The sequence below is a fragment of the Papaver somniferum genome, unplaced genomic scaffold (assembly GCF_003573695.1).
Source record: "Papaver somniferum cultivar HN1 unplaced genomic scaffold, ASM357369v1 unplaced-scaffold_52, whole genome shotgun sequence".
In the NCBI taxonomy this organism is placed as follows: Eukaryota; Viridiplantae; Streptophyta; class Magnoliopsida; order Ranunculales; family Papaveraceae; genus Papaver; species Papaver somniferum.
This window is the reverse complement of record NW_020647860.1, coordinates 148,951-169,840: the sequence shown is the minus strand read 5'-3', so window position 1 is coordinate 169,840 and position 20,890 is coordinate 148,951. Positions and strand designations below refer to the sequence as shown.

The 20,890-nt window shown below is 33.6% G+C and overlaps 1 protein-coding gene across 1 annotated transcript; it reads left to right on the top strand.

The window, feature by feature from the left end:
* The first annotated feature begins 16,652 nt into the window (after positions 1-16,652).
* LOC113343005 lies at positions 16,653-20,557 on the top strand. Its single transcript, XM_026587344.1, has 6 exons — positions 16,653-17,199; positions 17,345-17,408; positions 17,534-17,692; positions 17,794-18,631; positions 18,749-19,769; positions 19,887-20,557. Exons 1-6 carry the CDS (start codon positions 16,653-16,655, stop codon positions 20,555-20,557), a joined length of 3,300 nt encoding a protein of 1,099 aa, XP_026443129.1.
* Positions 20,558-20,890: the final 333 nt, after the last annotated feature.

Genomic DNA, 20,890 nt, shown 5'->3' with positions numbered 1-20,890 from the left:
CTTAAAGCTTTTTCAGGGCTTTTTAGAGTTTTTCAGAGCTCTTTAGATTTTTAAGAGCTCTTTTGATATTTTAAGGCTTTTTAGATAACATTCAAACTTGATCTTCACTATTGTAGAGATTTTTTATTATCATTCAAAGCTTATTGGAGTTTTCATGAGTTTTTTAGAGTTTCTCATAGCTCTTTCAGGGCTCTTTAGTGTTTTCAGGGTTTTTAAAAAAACATCCAAAGATAATCTTCATTATTGTCGGGAATTTCGTTAGTATCATTCATTATAAAGATTTAAGTTACTTTCAGTTGGCTTTAACGAGTCCCCTGGCTAGTAGATACTAGTGCTACGAAATATAATTAACTTATAGCTTTTTCAGAGCTTTTTAGAATTTTTCAGAGCTCTTAGATTCTTCAGAGCTCTTTAGATATTTTAGGGCTTTTTAGAGTTTTCAAGTTTTTTTAGAGTTTTCAATGCTTTTTAAAGAACATTCAAAGTTGATCTTCACTATTGTAGGGATTTGTTATTATCATTCTTTAACGAATCTCCTAGCTTGTGGATCCCAGTGCTACAGAGTATTATTAAATTTAAGCTTTTCAAAGCTTATTGGAGCCTTCCTGAGCTTTTTAGAGTTTCTCAGAGCTCTTCCAGGGCTCTTTAGTGTTTTTAGGAAACATCCAAAGATAATCTTCATTATTGTAGGGAATTTTTTTAGTATCATTCATTATAAAGATTTAAGTTACTTTCAGTTGGCTTTAACGAGTCTCCTGGCTAGTAGATACTAGTGCTACGAAATATAATTAACTTAAAGCTTTTTCAGAGCTCTTTAGATTTTTCAGAGCTCTTTAGATATTTTAGGGCTTTTTAGAGTTTTCAAGTTTTTTTAGAGTTTTCAATGCTTTTTAGAGAACATTCAAAGTTGATCTTCACTATTGTAGGGATTTGTTATTATCATTCTTTAACGAATCTCCTAGCTTGTAGATCCCAGTGCTACGTAGTATTACTAAATTCAAGCTTTTCAAAGCTTATTGGAGTCTTCCTGAGCTTTTTAGAGTTTCCCATAGCTCTTTCAGGGCTCTTTAGTGTTTTTAGGGTATTTAGGAAACATCCAAAGATAATCTTCATTATTGTCTGGAATTTTTATAAAGAATTAAGTTACTTTCAGTTTGCTTTAACGAATCCCCTGGCTAGTAGATACTATTGCTACGAAATATAATTAACTTAAAGCTTTTTTAGAGCTTTTTAGAGTTTTTCAGAGCTCTTTATATTTTTCAGAGCTCTTTAGATATTTTAGGCCTTTTTAGAGTTTTCAGGATTTTTTTAGAGCTTTCAACGCTTTTTAGAGAACATTCAAAGTTGATCTTCACTATTGGAGGGATTTGTTATTATCATTCTTTAACGAATCTCATAGTTTGTAGATCCCAGTGCTACGGAGTATTAATAAATTCAAGCTTTTCAAAGCTTATTGGAGTTTTCCTGAGCTTTTTAGATTTCCCCAGAGCTCTTTTAGAGCTCCTTAGTGTTTTTATGGTATTTAGAGATCCAGCCTTTCGACTTGATGAAGTGCGTGCTAAATTCATTAGAGATCCATCCTTTCGACGAGACTATTTAGAGGAAAAAAAGAAGAAAATGGATAGAATGTCAACAAAAAAGAATGTTCAATCTCCTATTAAGCTTGTTCCAGGTGGTAATTATGCTTCAGACGAAAATGAACAGGATTATGGCAATGATGAAACTTATGATGATTACGAAGATGAATTCAAGGAGCACTATGATTTGACTCAAATAATTGATGATCTCACTCCCAAGAAGAGGAATTTTAGAGTTGGAAATAAGGGGCGAAAACGATTTTGATTTTAATAGTTTTCTTCTTTATGCTATTTTTTAGTGCTTAAGAGCTTATTTTATGAGTTTTTAGAGTTTTCTTCCCCTTTGGTTTATGGGGGTGTGGAGGCCTAGCGCCTCCCATTTTGTAATTCTTGTAATTACGTTTTTTTTGCTTTAACAAACCATTTTGACCTAGCAAAAAAAAGTTTTTAGGGTATTTAGGAAACATCCAAAGATAATCTTCATTATTGTCGGGAATTTTTATAAATAATTAAGTTACTTTCACTTGGCTTTAACGAGTCCCCTGGCTAGTAGATACTAGTGCTACTAAATATAATTAACTTCAAGCTTTTTCAGAGGTTTTTGGAGTTTTTCAGATCTCTTTTGATTTTTCAGAGCTCTTTAGATATTTCAGGGCTTTTTAGAGTTTTCAGGTTTTTTTAAAAGTTTTCAAGGCATTTTAGAGAACATTCAAAGTTGATCTTCACTATTGTAGGGATTTGTTATTATCATTCTTTAACGAATCTCCTAGCTTGTAGATCCCAGTGCTACGGAGTATTATTAAATTCAAGCTTTTCAAAGCTTATTGGAGTTTTCCTGAGCTTTTTAGATTTTCCCAGAGCTCTTTCAGGGCTCTTTAGTGTTTCTAGGGTATTTAGGAAACATCCAAAGATAATCTTCATTATTGTCGGGAATTTTTATAAAGAATTAAGTTACTTTCAGTTGGCTTTAACGAATCCCCTGGCTAGTAGATACTAGTTCTACGAAATATAATTAACTTAAAGGTTTTTCAGAGCTTTTTAGAGTTTTTCAGAGCTCTTTAGATTTTTCAAAGCTCTTTAGATATTTTAGGCCTTTTTAGAGTTTTCAGGGTTTTTTAGAGTTTTCAACGCTTTTTAGAGAACATTCAAAGTTGATCTTCACTATTGGAGGGATTTTTTATTATCATTCTTTAAAGAATCTCCTAGTTTGTAGATCCCAGTGCTACGGAGTATTAATAAATTCAAGCTTTTCGAAGCTTATTGGAGTTTTCCTGAGCTTTTTAGATTTTCCCAGAGCTCTTTCAGGGCTCTTTAGTGTTTTTAGGGTATTTAGGAAACATCCAAAGATAATCTTCATCATTGTCGGGAATTTTTATAAAGAATTAAGTTACTTTGAGTTGGCTTTAACGAATCCCCTAGCTAGTAGATACTAGTTCTACGAAATATAATTAACTTAAAGCTTTTTCAGAGCTTTTTAGAGTTTTTCAGAGCTCTTTAGATTTTTCAAAGCTCTTTAGATATTTTAGGCCTTTTTAGAGTTTGCAGGGTTTTTTAGAGTTTTCAACGCTTTTTAGAGAACATTCAAAGTTGATCTTCACTATTGGAGGGATTTGTTATTATCATTCTTTAAAGAATCTCCTAGTTTGTAGATCCCAGTGCTACGGAGTATTATTAAATTCAAGTGTTTCAAAGCTTATTGGAGTTTTCCTGAGCTTTTTAGATTTTCCCAGAGCTCTTTCAGGGTTCTTTTGTGTTTTTAGGGTATTTAGGAAACATCCAAAGGTAATCTTCATTATTGTCGGGAATTTTTATAAAGAATTAAGTTACTTTCAGTTGGCTTTAACGAGTCCCCTTTCTAGTAGATACTGGTGCTACGAAATATAATCAACTTCAAGCTTTTTCAGAGCTCTTTTGATTTTTCGGAGCTCTTTAGATATTTCTGGGCTTTAAAGAGTTTAGAGGTTTTTTTTAGAGTTTTCAAGGCTTTTTAGAGAACATTCAAAGTTGATCTTTACTATTGTAGGGATTTGTTATTATCATTCTTTAACGAATCTCCTAGCTTGTAGATCCCAGTGCTAAGGAGTATTATTAAATTCAAGCTTTTCAAAGCTTATTGGAGTTTTCCTGAGCTTTTTAGATTTTCCCAGAGCTCTTTATGTGTTTTTAGGGTATTTAGGAAACATCCAAAGATAATCTTCATTATTGTCGGGAACTTTTATAAAGAATTAAGTTACTTTCAGTTGGCTTTAACGAATCCCCTAGCTAGTAGATACTAGTTCTACGAAATATAATTAACTTACAGCTTTTTCAGAGCTTTTAAGAGTTTTTCAGAGCTCTTTAGATTTTTCAAAGCTCTTTAGATATTTTAGGCCTTTTTAGAGTTTTCAGGGTTTTTTAGAGTTTTCAACGCTTTTTAGAGAACATTCAAAGTTGATCTTCACTATTAGAGGGATTTGTTATTATCATTGTTTAAAGAATCTCCTAGTTTGTAGATCCCAGTGCTACGGAGTATTATTAAATTCAAGATTTTCAAAGTTTATTGTAGTTTTCCTGAGCTTTTTAGATTTTCCCAGAGCTCTTTCAGGGAACTTTAGTGTTTTTAGGGTATTTAGGAAACATCCAAAGATAATCTTCATTTTTATAAAGAATTAAGTCACTTTCAGTTGGCTTTAACGAATCCCTTGGCTAGTTGATACTAGTTCTACGAAATATAATTAACTTAAGATTTTTCAGAGCTTTTTAGAGTTTTTCAGGGCTCTTTAGATTTTTCATAGCTCTTTAGATATTTTAGGCCTTTTTAGAGTTTGCAGGGTTTTTTAGAGTTTTCAACGCTTTTTAGAGAACATTCAATGTTGATCTTCACTATTGGAGGGATTTGTTATTATCATTCTTTAAAGAATCTCCTAGTTTGTAGATCCCAGTGCTACGGAGTATTATTAAATTCAAGCTTTTCAAAGCTTATTGGAGTTTTCCTGAGCTTTTTAGATTTTTCCAGAGCTCTTTCAGGGCTCTTTTGTGTTTTTAGGGTATTTAGGAAACATCCAAAGATAATCTTCATTATTGTCGGGAATTTTTATAAAGAATAAAGTTACTTTCAGTTGGCTTTAACGATTCCCCTGGCTAGTAGATATTAGTGCTACGAAATATACTTACCTTAAAGCTTTTTCAGGGCTTTTTAGAGTTTTTCAGAGCTCTTTAGATTTTTCAGAGCTCTTTTGATATTTTAGGGCTTTTTAGATAACATTCAAAGTTGATCTTCACTATTGTAGATATTTTTTATTATCATTCAAAGCTTATTGGAGTTTTCATGAGCTTTTTAGAGTTTCTCAGAGCTATTTCACGGCTCTTTAGTATTTTCAGGGTTTTTAGGAAACATCAAAAGATAATCTTCATTATTGTCGGGAATTTTGTTAGTATCATTCATTATAAAGATTTAAGTTACTTTCAGTTGGCTTTAACGAGTCCCCTGGCTAGTAGATACTAGTGCTACGAAATATAATTAACTTAAAGCTTTTTCAGAGCTTTTTAGAATTTTTCAGAGCTCTTTAGATTTTTCAGAGCTCTTTAGATATTTTAGGGCTTTTTAGAGTTTTCAAGTTTTTTTAGAGTTTTCAATGCTATTTAGAGAACATTCAAAGTTGATATTCACTATTGTAGGGATTTGTTATTATCATTCTTTAACGAATCTCCTAGCTTGTAGATCCCAGTGTTACGGAGTATTACTAAATTCAAGCTTTTCAAAGCTTATTGGAGTCTTCCTGATCTTTTTAGAGTTTCCCAGAGCTCTTTCAGGGCTCTTTAGTGTTTTTATGGTATTTAGGAAACATCCAAAGCTAATCTTCATTATTGTCTGGAATTTTTATAAAGAATTAAGTTACTTTCAGTTAGCTTTAACGAATCCCCTGGCTTGTAGATACTAGTGCTACGGAATATAATTAACTTAAAGCTTTTTCAGAGCTTTTTAAAGTTTTTCAGAGCTCTTTAGATTTTTCAGAACTCTTTAGATATTTTAGGCCTTTTTAGAGTTTTCAGGGTTTTTTAGAGCTTTCAACGCTTTTTAGAGAACATTCAAAGTTGATCTTCACTATTGTAGGGATTTGTTATTATTGTTCTTTAAAGAATCTCCTAGCTTGTAGATCCCAGTGCTACGGAGTATTATTAAATTCAAGCTTTTCAAAGCTTATTGGAGTTTTCCTGAGCTTTTTAGATTTCCCCAGAGCTCTTTCAGGGCTCTTTAGTGTTTTTAGGGTATTTAGGAAACATCCAAAGATAATCTTCATTATTGTCGGGAATTTTTATAAAGAATTAAGTTACTTTCAGTTGGCTTTAACGAGTCCCCTGGCTAGTAGATACTAGTGCTACGAAATATAATTAACTTAAAGCTTATTCAGAGCTTTTTGGAGTTTTTCAGAGCTCTTTTGACTTTTCAGAGTTCTTTAGATATTTCAGGGCTTTATAGAGTTTTCAGGTTTTTTTTTAGAGTTTTCAAGGCTTTTTAGAGAACATTCAAAGTTGATCTTCACTATTGTAGGGATTTGTTATTATCATTCCTTAACGAATCTCCTAGCTTGTAGATCCCAGTGCTACGGAGTATTATTAAATTCAAGCTTTTCAAAGCTTATTGGAGTTTTCCTGAGCTTTTTAGATTTTCCCAGAGCTCTTTCAGGGCTCTTTAGTGTTTTTAGGGTATTTAGGAAACATCCAAAGATAATCTTCGTTATTGTCGGGAATTTTTATAAAGAATTAAGTTACTTTCAGTTGGCTTTAACGAGTCCCCTGGCTAGTAGATACTAGTGCTACGAAATATAATTAACTTAAATCTTTTTCAGAGCTTTTTAGAATTTTTCAGAGCTCTTTAGATTTTTCAGAGCTCTTTAGATATTTTAGGGCTTTTTAGAGTTTTCAAGTTTTTTTAGAGTTTTCAATGCTCTTTAGAGAACATTCAAAGTTGATATTCACTATTGTAGGGATTTGTTATTATCATTATTTAACGAATCTCCTAGCTTGTAGATCCCAGTGCTACGGAGTATTACTAAATTCAAGCTTTTCAAAGCTTATTGGAGTCTTCCTGATCTTTTTAGAGTTTCCCAGAGCTCTTTTAGGGCTCTTTAGTGTTTTTAGGGTATTTAGGAAACATCCAAAGATAATCTTCATTATTGTCAGGATTTTTTTATAAAGAATTAAGTTACTTTCAATTGGCTTTAACGAATCCCCTGGCTTGTAGATACTAGGGCTACGTAATATAATTAACTTAAAGCTTTTTCAGAGCTTTTTAGAGTTTTTCAGAGCTCTTTAGATTTTTCAGAACTCTTTAGATATTTTAGGCCTTTTTAGAGTTTTCAGGGTTTTTTAGAGCTTTCAACGCTTTTTAGAGAACATTCAAAGTTGATCTTCACTATTGTAGGGATTTGTTATTATTGTTCTTTAAAGAATCTCCTAGGTTGTAGATCCTAGTGCTACGGAGTATTATTAAATTCAAGCTTTTCAAAGCTTATTGGAGTTTTCCTGAGCTTTTTAGATTTCCCCAGAGCTCTTTAGTGTTTTTAGGGTATTTAGGAAACATCCAAAGATAATCTTCATTATTGTCGGGAATTTTTATAAAGAATTAAGTTACTTTCAGTTGGCTTTAACGAGTCCCTTGGCTAGTAGATACTAGTGCTACGAAATATAATTAACTTAAAGCTTTTTCAGGGCTTTTAAGAGTTTTTCAGAGCTCTTTAGATTTTTAAGAGCTCTTTTGATATTTTAGAGATTTTTAGATAACATTCAAACTTGATCTTCACTATTGTAGAGATTTTTTATTATCATTCAAAGCTTATTGGAGTTTTCATGAGTTTTTTAGAGTTTCTCAGAGCTCTTTCAGGGCTCTTTAGTGTTTTCAGGGTTTTTAGGAAACATCCAAAGATAATCTTCATTATTGTTGGGAATTTTGTTAGTATCATTCATTATAAAGATTTAAGTTACTTTCAGTTGGCTTTAACGAGTCTCCTGGCTAGTAGATACTAGTGCTACGAAATATAATTAACTTAAAGCTTTTTGAGAGCTTTTTAGAATTTTTCAGAGCTCTTAGATTTTTCAGAGCTCTTTAGATATTTTAGGGCTTTTTAGAGTTTTCAAGTTTTTTTAGAGTTTTCAATGCTTCTTAGAGAACATTCAAAGTTGATCTTCACTATTGTAGGGATTTGTTATTATCATTCTTTAACGAATCTCCTAGCTTGTAGATCCCAGTGCTACTGAGTATTATTAAATTTAAGCTTTTCAAAGCTTATTGGAGCCTTCCTGAGCTTTTTAGAGTTTCTCAGAGCTCTTCCAAGGCTCTTTAGTGTTTTTAGGAAACATCCAAAGATAATCTTCATTATTGTAGGGAATTTTTTTAGTATCATTCATTATAAAGAATTAAGTTACTTTCAGTTGGCTTTAACGAGTCCCCTGGCTAGTAGATACTAGGGCTACGAAATATAATTAACTTAAAGCTTTTTCAGAGCTCTTTAGATTTTTCAGAGCTCTTTAGATATTTTAGGGCTTTTTAGAGTTTTCAAGTTTTTTTAGAGTTTTCAATGCTTTTTAGAGAACATTCAAAGTTGATCTTCACTATTGTAGGGATTTGTTATTATCATTCTTTAACGAATCTCCTACGTTGTAGATCCCACTTCTACGGAGTATTATTAAATTCAAGCTTTTCAAAGCTTATTGATTTTTTCCTGAGCTTTTTATATTTCCCCAGAGCTCTTTCAGGGCTCTTTAGTGTTTTTAGGGTATTTAGGAAACATCGAAAGATAATCTTCATTATTGTCGGGAATTTTTATAAAGAATTAAGTTACTTTCAGTTGGCTTTAACGAGTCCCCTGTCTAGTAGATACTAGTGCTACGAAATATAATTAACTTAAAGCTTATTCAGAGCTTTTTAGAGTTTTTCAGAGCTCTTTTGATTTTTAAGACCTCTTTAGATATTTCAGGGCTTTTTAGAGTTTTCAGGTTTTTTTAGAGTTTTCAAGGCTTTTTAGAGAACATTCAAAGTTGATCTTCACTATTGTAGGGATTTGTTATTATCATTTTTTAACGAATCTCCTAGCTTGTAGATCCCAGTGCTACGGAGTATTATTAAATTCAAGCTTTTCAAAGCTTATTGGAGTTTTCCTGAGCTTTTTAGATTTTCCCAGAGCTCTTTCAGGGCTCTTTAGTGTTTTTAGGGTATTTAGGAAACATCCAAAGATAATCTTCATTATTTTCGGGAATATTTATAAAGAATTAAGTTACTTTCAGTTGGCTTTAACGAATCCCCTGGCTAGTAGATACTAGTTCTACGAAATATAATTAACTTAAAGGTTTTTCAGAGCTTTTTAAAGTTTTTCAGAGCTCTTTATATTTTTCAAAGCTCTTTAGATATTTTAGGCCTTTTTAGAGTTTTCAGGGTTTTTTTAGAGTTTTCAACGTTTTTTAGAGAACATTCAAAGTTGATCTTCACTACTGGAGGGATTTGTTATTATCATTCTTTAAAAAATCTCCTAGTTTGTAGATCCCAGTGCTACGGAGTATTATTAAATTCAAGCTTTTCAAAGTTTATTGGAGTTTTCCTGAGCTTTTTAGATTTTCCCAGAGCTCTTTTAGGGCTCTTTAGTATTTTTAGGGTATTTAGGAAACATCCAAAGATAATCTTCATTATTGTCGGGAATTTTTATAAAGAATTAAGTTACTTTCAGTTTTCTTTAACGAGTCCCCTGGCTCGTATATACTAGTGCTACGAAATATAATCAACTTAAAGTTTTTTCAGAGCTTTTTGGAGTTTTTCAGAGCTCTTTTGATTTTTCAGAGCTCTTTAGATATTTCAGGGCTTTTTAGAGTTTTCAGGTTTTTTTTAGAGTTTTTAAGGATTTCTAGAGAACATTTAAAGTTGATCTTCACTATTGGAGGGATTTGTTATTATCATTCTTTAAAGAATCTCCTAGCTTGTAGATCCCAGTGCTACGGAGTATTATTAAATTCAAGCTTTTCAAAGCTTATTGGAGTTTTCCTGAGCTTTTTAGATTTTCCCAGAGCTCTTTCAGGGCTCTTTAGTTTTTTTAAGGTATTTAGGAAACATCCAAAGATAATCTTCATTATTGTCGGGAATTTTTATAAAGAATTAAGTTACTTTCAGTTGGCTTTAACGAATCCCCTGGCTAGTAGATACTAGTTCTACGAAATATAATTAACTTAAAGCTTTTTCAGAGCTTTTTAGAATTTTTCAGAGCTCTTGAGATTTTTCAAAGCTCTTTAGATATTTTAGGCCTTTCTAGAGTTTTCAGGGTTTTTTAGAGTTTTCAACGCTTTTTAGAGAATATTCAAAGTTGATCTTCACTATCGGAGGGATTTGTTATTATCATTCTTTAAAGAATCTCCTAGTTTGTAGATCCTAGTGCTACGGAGTATTATTAAATTCAAGCTTTTCAAAGCTTATTGGAGTTTTCCTGAGCTTTTTAGATTTTCCCAAAGCTCTTTCAGGGCTCTTTAGTGTTTTTAGGGTATTTAGGAAACATCCAAAGATAATCTTCATTATTGTCGGGAATTTTTATAAAGAATTAAGTTACTTTCAGTTGGCATTAACGAGTCCCCTAGCTAGTATATACTAGTGCTACGAAATATAATTAACTTAAAGCTTTTTCAGAGCTTTTTGGAGTTTTTCAGAGCTCTTTTGATTTTTCAGAGCTCTTTATATATTTCAGGGCTTTTTAGAGTTTTCAGTTTTTTTTTAGAGTTTTCAAGGCTTTTTAGAGAACATTCAAAGTTGATATTCACTATTGTAGGGATTTTTTTATTATCATTCTTTAACGAATCTCCTAGCTTGTAGATCCCAGTGCTACGGAGTATTATAAAATTCAAGCTTTTCAAAGCTTATTGGAGTTTTCATGAGCTTTTTAGATTTTCCCAGAGCTCTTTCAGGGCTCTTTAGTGTTTTTAGGGTATTTAGGAAACATCTAAAGATAATCTTCATTATTGTCGGGAATTTTTATAAATAATTAAGTTAATTTCAGTTGGTCTTAACGAGTCCCCTTTTTTTTGATAAGTCAATTTAACGAGTCCCCTGGCTAGTAGATACTAGTGCTACGAAATATAATTAACTTAAAGCTTTTTCAGTGCTTTTTAGAGTTTTTCAGAGCTCTTTAGATTTTTAAGAGCTTTTTTGATATTTTAAGGCTTTTTAGATAACATTCAAACTTGATCTTCACTATTGTAGAGATTTTTTATTATCATTCAAAGCTTATTGGAGTTTTCATGAGCTTTTTAGAGTTTCTCAGGGCTCTTTAGTGTTTTCAGGGTTTTTAGGAAACATCCAAAGATAATCTTCATTATTATCGGGAATTTTGTTAGTATCATTCATTATAAATATTTAAGTTACTTTCAGTTGGCTTTAACGAGTCCCCTGGCTAGTATATACTAGTGCTACGAAATATAATTAACTTAAAGCTTATTCAGAGCTTTTTAGAATTTTTCAGAGCTCTTAGATTTTTCAGAGCTCTTTAGATATTTTAGGGCTTTTTAGAGTTTTCAAGTTTTTTTAGAATTTTCAATGCTTTTTGGAGAACATTCAAAGTTGATATTCACTATTGTAGGGATTTGTTATTATCATTCTTTAACGAATCTCCTAGCTTGTAGATCCCAGTGTTACTGAGTATTATTAAATTTAAGCTTTTCAAAGCTTATTGGAGCCTTCCTGAGCTTTTTAGAGTTTCTCAGAGCTCTTTCAGGGCTCTTTAGTGTTTTTAGGAAACATCCAAAGATAATCTTCATTATTGTAGGGAATTTTTTTAGTATCATTCATTATAAAGAATTAACTTACTTTCAGTTGCCTTTAACGAGTCCCCTGGCTAGTAGATACTAGTGCAACGAAATATAATTAACTTAAAGCTTTTTCAGAGCTCTTTAGATTTTTCAGAGCTCTTTAGATATTTTAGGGGTTTTTAGAGTTTTCAAGTTTTTTAGAGTTTTCAATGCTTTTTAGAGAACATTCAAAGTTGATCTTCACTATTGTAGGGATTTGTTATTATCATTATTTAAAGAATCTCCTAGCTTGTAGATCCCAGTGCTACGTAGTATTACTAAATTCAAGATTTTCAAAGCTTTTTGGAGTCTTCCTGAGCTTTTTAGAGTTTCCCATAGCTCTTTCAGGGATCTTTAGTGTTTTTAGGGTATTTAGGAAACATCCAAAGATAATCTTCATTATTGTCTGGAATTTTTATAAAGAATTAAGTTACTTTCAGTTGGCTTTAACGAATACCCTGGCTAGTAGATACTAGTGCTACGAAATATAATTAACTTAAAGCTTTTTCAGAGCTCTTTAGAGTTTTTCAGAGCTCTTAAGATTCTTCAGAGCTCTATAGATATTTTAGGCCTTTTTAGAGTTTTCAGGATTTTTTAGAGCTTTCAACGCTTTTTAGAGAACATTCAAAGTTGATCTTCAGTATTGGAGGGATTTGTTAGTATCATTCTTTAACGAATCTCCTAGCTTGTAGATCCCAGTACTACGGAGTATTATTAAATTCAAGCTTTTCAAAGCTTATTGGAGTCTTCCTGAGCTTTTTAGATTTCCCCAGAGCTCTTTCAGGGCTCTTTAGTGTTTTTAGGGTATTTAGGAAACATCCAAAGATAATCTTCATTGTTGTCTGGAATTTTTATAAAGAATTAAGTTACTTTCAGTTGCCTTTAACGAGTCCCCTGGCTAGTAGATACTAGTGCTACGAAATATAATTAACTTAAAGCTTTTTCTGAGCTTTTTGGAGTTTTTCAGAGCTCTTTTGATTTTTCAGAGCTCTTTAGATATTTCAGGGCTTTTTAGAGTTTTCAGTTTTTTTTTTAGAGTTTTAAAGGCTTTTTAGAGAACATTCAAAGTTGATCTTCACTATTGTGGGGATTTGTTATTATCATTCATTAACGAATCTCCTAGCTTGTAGATCCCAGTGCTATGGAGTATTATTAAATTCAAGCTTTTCACAGCTTATTGGAGTTTTCCTGAGCTTTTTAGATTTTCCCAGAGCTCTTTCAGGGCTCTTTAGTGTTTTTAGGGTATTTAGGAAACATCCAAAGATAATCTTCATTATTGTCGGGAATTTTTATAAAGAATTAAGTTACTTTCAGTTGGCTTTAACGAGTCCCCTGGCTAGTAGATACTAGTTCTACGAAATATAATTAAGTTAAATCTTTTTCAGAGCTTTTTAGAGTTTTTCAGAGCTCTTTAGAGTTTTCAGGGTTTTTTTAGAGTTTTTAACGCTTTTTAGAAAACATTCAAAGTTGATCTTCACTATTGGAGGGATTTGTTATTATCATTGTTTAACGAATATCCTAGTTTGTAGATCCCAGTTCTACGGAGTATTATTAAATTCAAGCTTTTCAAAGCTTATTGGAGTTTTCATGAGCTTTTTGGAGTTTCCCAGAGCTCTTTCAGGGCTCTTTAGTGTTTTTAGGGTATTTAGGAAACATCCAAAGATAATCTTCATTATTGTCGGGAATTTTTTTAGTATCATTCATTATAAAGAATTAAGTTACTTTCAGTTGGCTTTAACGAGTCCCCTGGCTAGTAGATACTAGTGCTACGAAATATAATTAACTTAAAGCTTTTTCAGAGTTTTTTAGAGTTTTTCAGAGCTCTTTAGATATTTTAGGGATTTTTAGAGTTTTCAGGGTTTTTAGAGTTTTCAACGCTTTTTAGAGAATATTCAAAGTTGATCTTCACTATTGTAGGGATTTTTTATTATCATTCCTTAACGAATCTCCTAGCTTGTAGATCCCAGTGCTACGGAGTATTATTAAATTCAAGCTTTTCAAAGCTTATTGGAGTCTTCCTGAGCTTTTTAGAGTTTCCCAGAGCTCTTTCAGGGCTCTTTAGTGTTTTTAGGGGTTTTAGGAAACATCTAGAGATAATCTTCATTATTGTAGGGAATTTTTTTAGTATCATTCATTATAAAGAATTAAGTTATTTTCAGTTGGCTTTAACGAATCCCATGGCTAGTACATACTAGTGCTACGAAATAAAATTAACTTAAAGCTTTTTCAGAGCTTTTTAGAGTATTTCAGAGCTCTTTTGATTTTTCAGAGCTCTTTAGATATTTCAGGGCTTTTTAGAGTTTTCAGGTTTTTTTAGAGTTTTCAAGGCTTTTTAGAGAACATTCAAAGTTGATCTTCACTATTGTAGGGATTTGTTATTATCATTCTTTAACGAATCTCCTAGCTTGTAGATCCCATTTCTACGGAGTATTATTAAATTTAAGCTTTTCAAAGCTTATTTGAGTTTTCCTGAGCTTTTTAGAGTTTCCCAGAGCTCTTTCAAGGCTCTTTAGTGTTTATAGGGTATTTAGGAAACATCCAAAGATAATCTTCATTATTGTAGGGAATTTTTTTTGTATCATTCATTATAAAGAATTAAGTTATTTTCAGTTGGCTTTAACGAATCCCCTGGCTAGTAGATACTAGTGCTACGAAATATAATTAACATAAAACTTTTTTAGAGCTTTTTAGAGGTTTTCAGAGCTTTTTAGAGTTTTTCAGAGCTTTTTAGAGTTTTTCAGAGGTCTTTAGATTTTTCAGAGCTCTTTATATATTTTAGGCCTTTTTAGAGTTTTCAGGGTTTTTTAGAGTTTTCAACGCTTTTTAGAGAACATTCAAAGTTGATCTTCACTATTGGAGGGATTTGTTATTATCATTCTTTATCGAAACTCCTAGCTTGTAGATCCCAGTGCTACGGAGTATTATTAAATTTAAGTTTTCCAAAGCTTTTTGGAGTCTTCCTGAGCTTTTTAGAGTTTCTCAGAGCTCTTTTAGGGCTCTTTAGGGTTTTTAGGGTTTCTAGGAAACATCCAAAGACAATCTTCATTATTGTAGGGAATTTTTTTTGTATCATTTATTATAAAGAATTAAGTTACTTTCAGTTGGCTTTAACGAGTCCCCTGGCTAGTAGATACTAGTGCTACGAAATATAATTATCTTAAAGCTTTTTCAGAGTTTTTTTAGAGTTTTTCGGAGCTCTTTAGATATTCTAGGGATTTTTAGAGTTTTTAGAGTTTTCAACGCTTTTTAGAGAATATTCAAAGTTGATCTTCACTATTGTAGGGATTTGTTATTATCATTCTTTAACGAATATCCTAGCTTGTAGATCCCAGTGCTGCGGAATATTATTAAATTTAAGGTTTTCAAAGCTTATTGGAGTCTTCCTGAGCTTTTTAGAGTTTCCCAGAGCTCTTTCAGGGCTCTTTAGTGTTTTTAGGGGTTTTAGGAAACATTTAGAGATAATCTTCGTTATTGTAGGGAAACATCTAGAGATAATCTTCATTATTGTAGGGAAACCATTTAAAAAAAACCCTAAAAAAAATAAAAAAAAATTTCTCTCTCTTGGCTCTGAGGCGATTTTTCCTTAGGGTTTAGGGTTTACAAACTTTTCAAAAATTTCTGGCGCTCAATACTAGAATCATCCTTGGTGATTACGATTGGAGAAAAATCTGTGGGTGATTCTAATCATCCAAAGTTCACGTTTGCTGAATTGGTGATGGGAAAACATAACAAAAAACAAGTTTCAACAGCTGTTGATATAAGTTCTTTACCAAACCCTACTACCAGAGATGGAAAACCAGTAGTTGTTATTCCTCAGGATTATTATGAAGAAGGCTGTCAAATATGGAGATTTAGCCTTATTGGAAGATTAGATCTCAAAGGTGTGAAGCTCATTGATGTCAAAAAAAATCTGGAACAACAATGGGGTTTGGGAGATGCTAGGGTTCAGTTTATCCCTATGAACCGTGGTTTCTTCATTATAAAACTGTTAACTCAAGAAGATAAAGACAAAGTTTTCAAGGATGGTAACAAAGAACCATGGATTGTTAATGATCAACCTCTTCGTTTGATTGAATGGTATCCAGGGTTTGACGCAGACAAGCAATGTACTTCTCATTCAACGGTTTGGGTGAAGTTTCCTAGCCTGCCTGTGGAGATGTGGGTAGAAAAAACTCTTTTAGCTTTAGGGAAATCTCTTGGAACACCCATTGTAGTATATAAGAGAACCCTAAGTCATGAATATGGTCATTATGCATCTGTTTTGATTGATATAGATTTTGCTAAACATGATACTGATTCAGTTTATGTTGAAGTTGATGGACGTCACTTTCTGCAACCTATTGAAATTCTAAAACAACCTAAGTTTTGCTCCAAGTGCAAGATTGTTGGGAACTTAGATAAAGAATGTAGGAAGAAGCATGCAGTTAATGCATTACATGCAGCTCATGCACGTACAGACGTTCGAGAAAATGCTGGTATCTCATCACAGCAGCTGGTTGGTTTTTCTTCTCTACATTTAGATAGAACTTTAGAGTTGGGAAGTTCTTCAGAAAACCAAGCAACACAGCAGAATGAATCGCATCAGGCTCAGCAACCTCAAACTCTTGTTATTCATCAAGGGGAGAATAATGATACATGGCAGACTATAAGTCATAAGAAGAATGGTAAGAAAAATAAGAAAGTAGCTACTGATACTCGTGTGCAGGTTGATGTGGTGGGGATTGGAACTACTGATTATGAACAACAGCTTCAGGAAGAGCTGATCAGGTCCGAAGCTGCAATGCGCACTGCTTCAGCTATGGCGGAGAAGGCTGTTGTTGCGCATTCAGTTTTAGTTAGTAGGGAAAAGTCGTTGAGTACTGTTGCCTTAAATACTAAGCCTGGTGGGAATGTTGAATTGGCTAGAACTAAACTTCCTAATCCGGTAGGATTCCTGTTTCGGAAGCTATTTATACTCCTGTTTGTGAAGTTGTGGAGGAGAGTTCTGAATACGTCTCTTCAAATAGGTTTAATATTTTGGATAGTAATCTTGTGGGGGAAACGACAAGTGTACATGAGCTTGGTCATATTGATGAAGTTGCACGTAAGGCTAAGCATCAACAGCTTTTGGCTTTTCAGGCTAGACTAGACACTTTGAGGGATGTAGAAGCTTTAACCGACTTGGATGAGGAATCAGAGCTAGGAGTTCGAGCACGAAAAGGTTCTTCTCCAAGATTAAAATCCTCCTCAAATACTTCTGAAGTACAGCTAAGCAATAATCAAAACCCTATTGTTTAAATGCGGGTGTTGTTTTGGAATATCAATGGAGTTGCACGTGATGTAGCTCAAGATAAACTAAAGGAGTTGATTAGAGAGTTTAAACCAGATATTTTTGGTATTGCTAAACCAAAAGTTCCCTGTTCTGCTGGGTTCAGATATGGTTTGCTAAGAGAAGGTTATTTTTCTCATGTTATTAATAATGCTTCTTCTTCTAGTATTGCTAATATTTGGGTTTGTTATTCAAATACTCTAAATATTTCAATTGTTAATGTCAGTAAGCAGGCAATAACAGTTGAGGTGGATGGTGTACATGTTTCTTTTGTCCATGCTAGCTATATTCAGGTTACTAGGAGGAGTCTTTGGCAGCATCTTGTTAGTTCTGGTGATGGTATTCCTTGGTTAGTCATTGGGGATTTTAACTGTATTCTTCGTTTGGATGAGAAGAAGGGTGGTCTTGAACCTAGAACCTCAGCTATTAATGAGTTTTCAGATTGGTTGGATGACAACAATCTCTTTGAAGCGGATGCTTTGGGAAGTAAGTTCACTTGGACGAATAGACAATCAGGTATGACTAGAATTGTTAGTAAACTTGATCGTGCTATTATTAATGCGGCTTGGCTTGAAAATTTTGAGAATTGGCGGTGTAAAGCTCTTCCTAGGGAAGTTTCTGACCATTCTACTCTTTTGGGTTTTCCTTTTGCTGTTCCAAGACCCAAAAGAGCTTCTTTTCGAGTTCAAAAGATGTGGTTCTTACATTCTGATTTCCTTCGTATGGTTAGAGATAGTTGGAGTATGCCTATTTCTAGATCTTTTGATTTTATTTTCACTCAAAAATTAAAGAGACTAAAAGGAGTTATCAAGGAATGAAATCTTCGTGTTTTTGGTAATGTTCATTCTAGGTTAAAGCAGAATCAGTTGAGGTTTGAGGCAGCTGCTCTTCTTTCTGATGAAAACCCGGATGACATTACAAAGTTAAATATTATGAAGGATGCTATGGCTAAACTTAATGATACTCGTGCTCAGTTGAGTACTATGCTTAAGCAGAAATCTAGAAATAAGTGGCTTGTGGAGGGTTCAAGTAACACTAATTTCTTTCATAATAGCATTAGAATTCGTAGAAATTCTAAAACTATTTCTGAACTTGTTATGAGCTGCTTAGAAATCATGTTGTGCACTATTATGAGGATAAGTTTAATGGGCCGGAGTTGGAGATTGATCCTATTTTATTTGACTATAGTCATATTAGCATCTCGGAGGAGGAAAGTTTAGCCATGGACAGAATTCCATCTTCTGAGGAGATTAAACAAGCAGTTTTTGATCTAGGGGCAGACAGTGCTCCAGGGACGGATGGGTTTTCTGGATGTTTCTATAGACACTGCTGGGATATTATTCAAGATGACTTATTAAGAGCCGTTATTTATTGCTGGAATTCTGGTCATATCCCAAATGGGGTAAATTCTATCCTAATTGTCTTGATTCCCAAGGTAAGAGGTGCTAATTCTCTTCGTAATTTTCGTCCTATTGGTCTCAGTAATTTTTTCTTCAAAATCTTTACTAAGATCTTAGCTACTAGACTGGGGAGCGTTTTAGATAAACTTATTTCTGAAGAACAGGTGGATTTCATGAAAGGGCGTAACATCCATGAAAACATTAGTTTTGCTTCTGAATTGATTAATGAGCTTCATATCAATCGTAAGGATGGTAATTTGGGCCTTAAGCTTGATATTTCACAAGCTTTTGACACGGTCAGTTGGTCTTTTGTCTTGGAGGTTTTTCGTAGGTATGGTTTCTCGGAGCATTGGTGCACTTGGATTTCTCATATCTTCAATTCTGCTAGAATCTCTATTCTCTTGAATGGAAGTCCGGAGGGTTTTTTCAAGATAAATAGAGGTTTACGTCAGGGAAATCCTCTTTCTCCCTTGATCTTTGTTTTGATGGAGGATGTCCTTAGCAGAAATATCACAAAGCTTTTTGCAGAGAAGAGGATGTCTTACATGGTAACTAGAGGTGGTATTTCTCCTACTCATCTCTTTTTTGTTGATGATATTATGATTTTCTGTAAAGGAAATTTGTGGAGCATTAATAATCTGGTGGATCTGTTGGGTAAGTATCAGTGTGCTTCGGGTCAATCTGTTTGTCGCCAAAAGAGTAAAATTTATTATGGTGGTGGTTCGTTGAGTAGACGTAATTATCTTGTTGATTATTTGGGTATGAGTGTAGCTACTTTCCCTGATCGTTATTTGGGTGTTCAAATAATGCCTGGTGCTGTGAGGTATCATCATATTGCTAATGTGGTTGAGAAGATTAAAACCCATCTTGCTGGTTGGAAGGGTTTTCTTTTGTCTTTTCATGACCGTATTGTGCTTGTTAAATCAGTTATTTCGAGTTATTCCATCCATAATATGGCTATTTATAAGTGGCCTAGCAAGTTCATTGTGCAATGTGAGCGTGCAATTAGGAATTTTATTTGGTCTGGTGACTCTAATGTCAGTCGTGTTGTTGTGGTGGCGTATGATAAAATCTGTTTCCATTTTGAGGAGGGGGGTTTGGGTTTATCTCGTATGGCTACTATGAATTCTGCAATGTTGATGAAGTTATGGTGGAAGATCAGTACTTCTAAGAAGAATTGGGCAGGTTATCTTAAGGCTAAGTTTTTTAGTCGAAGAGGTTACATTAAGACTTATGGGGTGAAGTCTACCATTCTTCCAGGCATTAAAAGGGTTTATAAATATGTGGAGGCTAACACTAAAGTTCTTCTTGGTGATGGCAGGTCTACTTCTCTCTATTATGATGTTTGGTATGGAGAAAAATGTTTTGCAGAGATATTGAATGATTTTACTCTTGACATATTGGTTTTGGTGAGTGATTGTTATAGGGATAACAAATGGGTTTTTCCTGAAAATCACTTGAACTGTTTACTCGCGGCTGGTGTGGATATGCATAATCTTCCTTTGCCAAATGGGGGTGAAGATAAGAGAGTTTGGATGCCAAAATTTTCAGGTGATTTTTCGGTAAGCTCTGCCAAGGAGCTTATTCGTCAGAAACATGGTAGCTTCAATGCAGCATCTATGCTGTGGAGGAAGGAAATTCACCCTAAACTTGCGGCTCAAAACTGGAAATTCATTCGTTGTGCTTGTGCCACTTTGGATATCATTCAATTTAGGTTCAGAATTCATTAGGCTAACAAGTGTGTTCTGTGTGAAACTGAGGAAGAATCGCTAGAACATATTCTTTTTCTTTGTTCTTTTGCAGCTCGTGCGTGGTCTTGGATTTCTGGTATCTTTGGTATGACAGCAAACTTCAACATTGTGGATTCTTTCAAGGCAGCTAAGGGAAGAAGTACAATTGTCCGTGACTTGTGGATGGTGGAGAACTTAGTAATCAGGTCAGAACTATGGGCTATGCGCAACAAATTCATTTTTGAGAAGCACAAACCGAGCTGGGGTCTTTTTTCTAAAAGAGTGCTGAAGCTAATACAAGAATATTCAGTCCGTCTAAAAGGGTTTATGCGCAACAGTGTGGATGATATGGTGCTGTTGGATTACTTCCGTGTGGTTCATAGAAGTGTTAGACATCAGCAGCCTATTGAAGTGTTATGGCAGCCTCCGGAACTTAATGAGATTCTAATTTGTTGTGATGGAGCAGCGCGTGGAAATCTAGGCATTGCGGGAGCAGGAGTGGTGGAAAGAGACTCTAGTTGTGCAGTTCTTGGTGCTTTGAGTATTGGTCTTGGAGTTACTACAAACTATTTGGCGGAACTCTATGCAATTATAATTGGTATGGAATGGGCAATGCAATGGAATTATGATCGTATTTGTGTGCAATATGATTCATATGGAGTAGTTCAAGCTTTACAAAGCTCTTCTATTCCTTGGTTTGCAAGAGCAAGATGGGGGCGGTATGCAATCATTATATTTCTATAAGGGTAATTCACACTTACAGAGAGGCGAATTTTTCAGCAGATAAGATGACTAAGAATGGTTGTTATCTTGATAATGAAGTGGGAATTCAGTATGAAGGAAGACCTGATTTTTTAATTTCCGTTGAAAACCCTAATGTTTCCTATTTTCGTTTCAAGTAGTGTTACAAGTTTTTGGGGTTGCTGTGACCTCTTTTTTGTAATCTACTTTTTGTAAATTTTGTTATCTATTAATACAATTTTTGACTTATCAAAAAAAAAAGGGAAATTTTGTTAGTATCATTCATTATAAAGAATTAAGTTACTTTCAGTTGGCTTTAACGAATCCCATGGATAG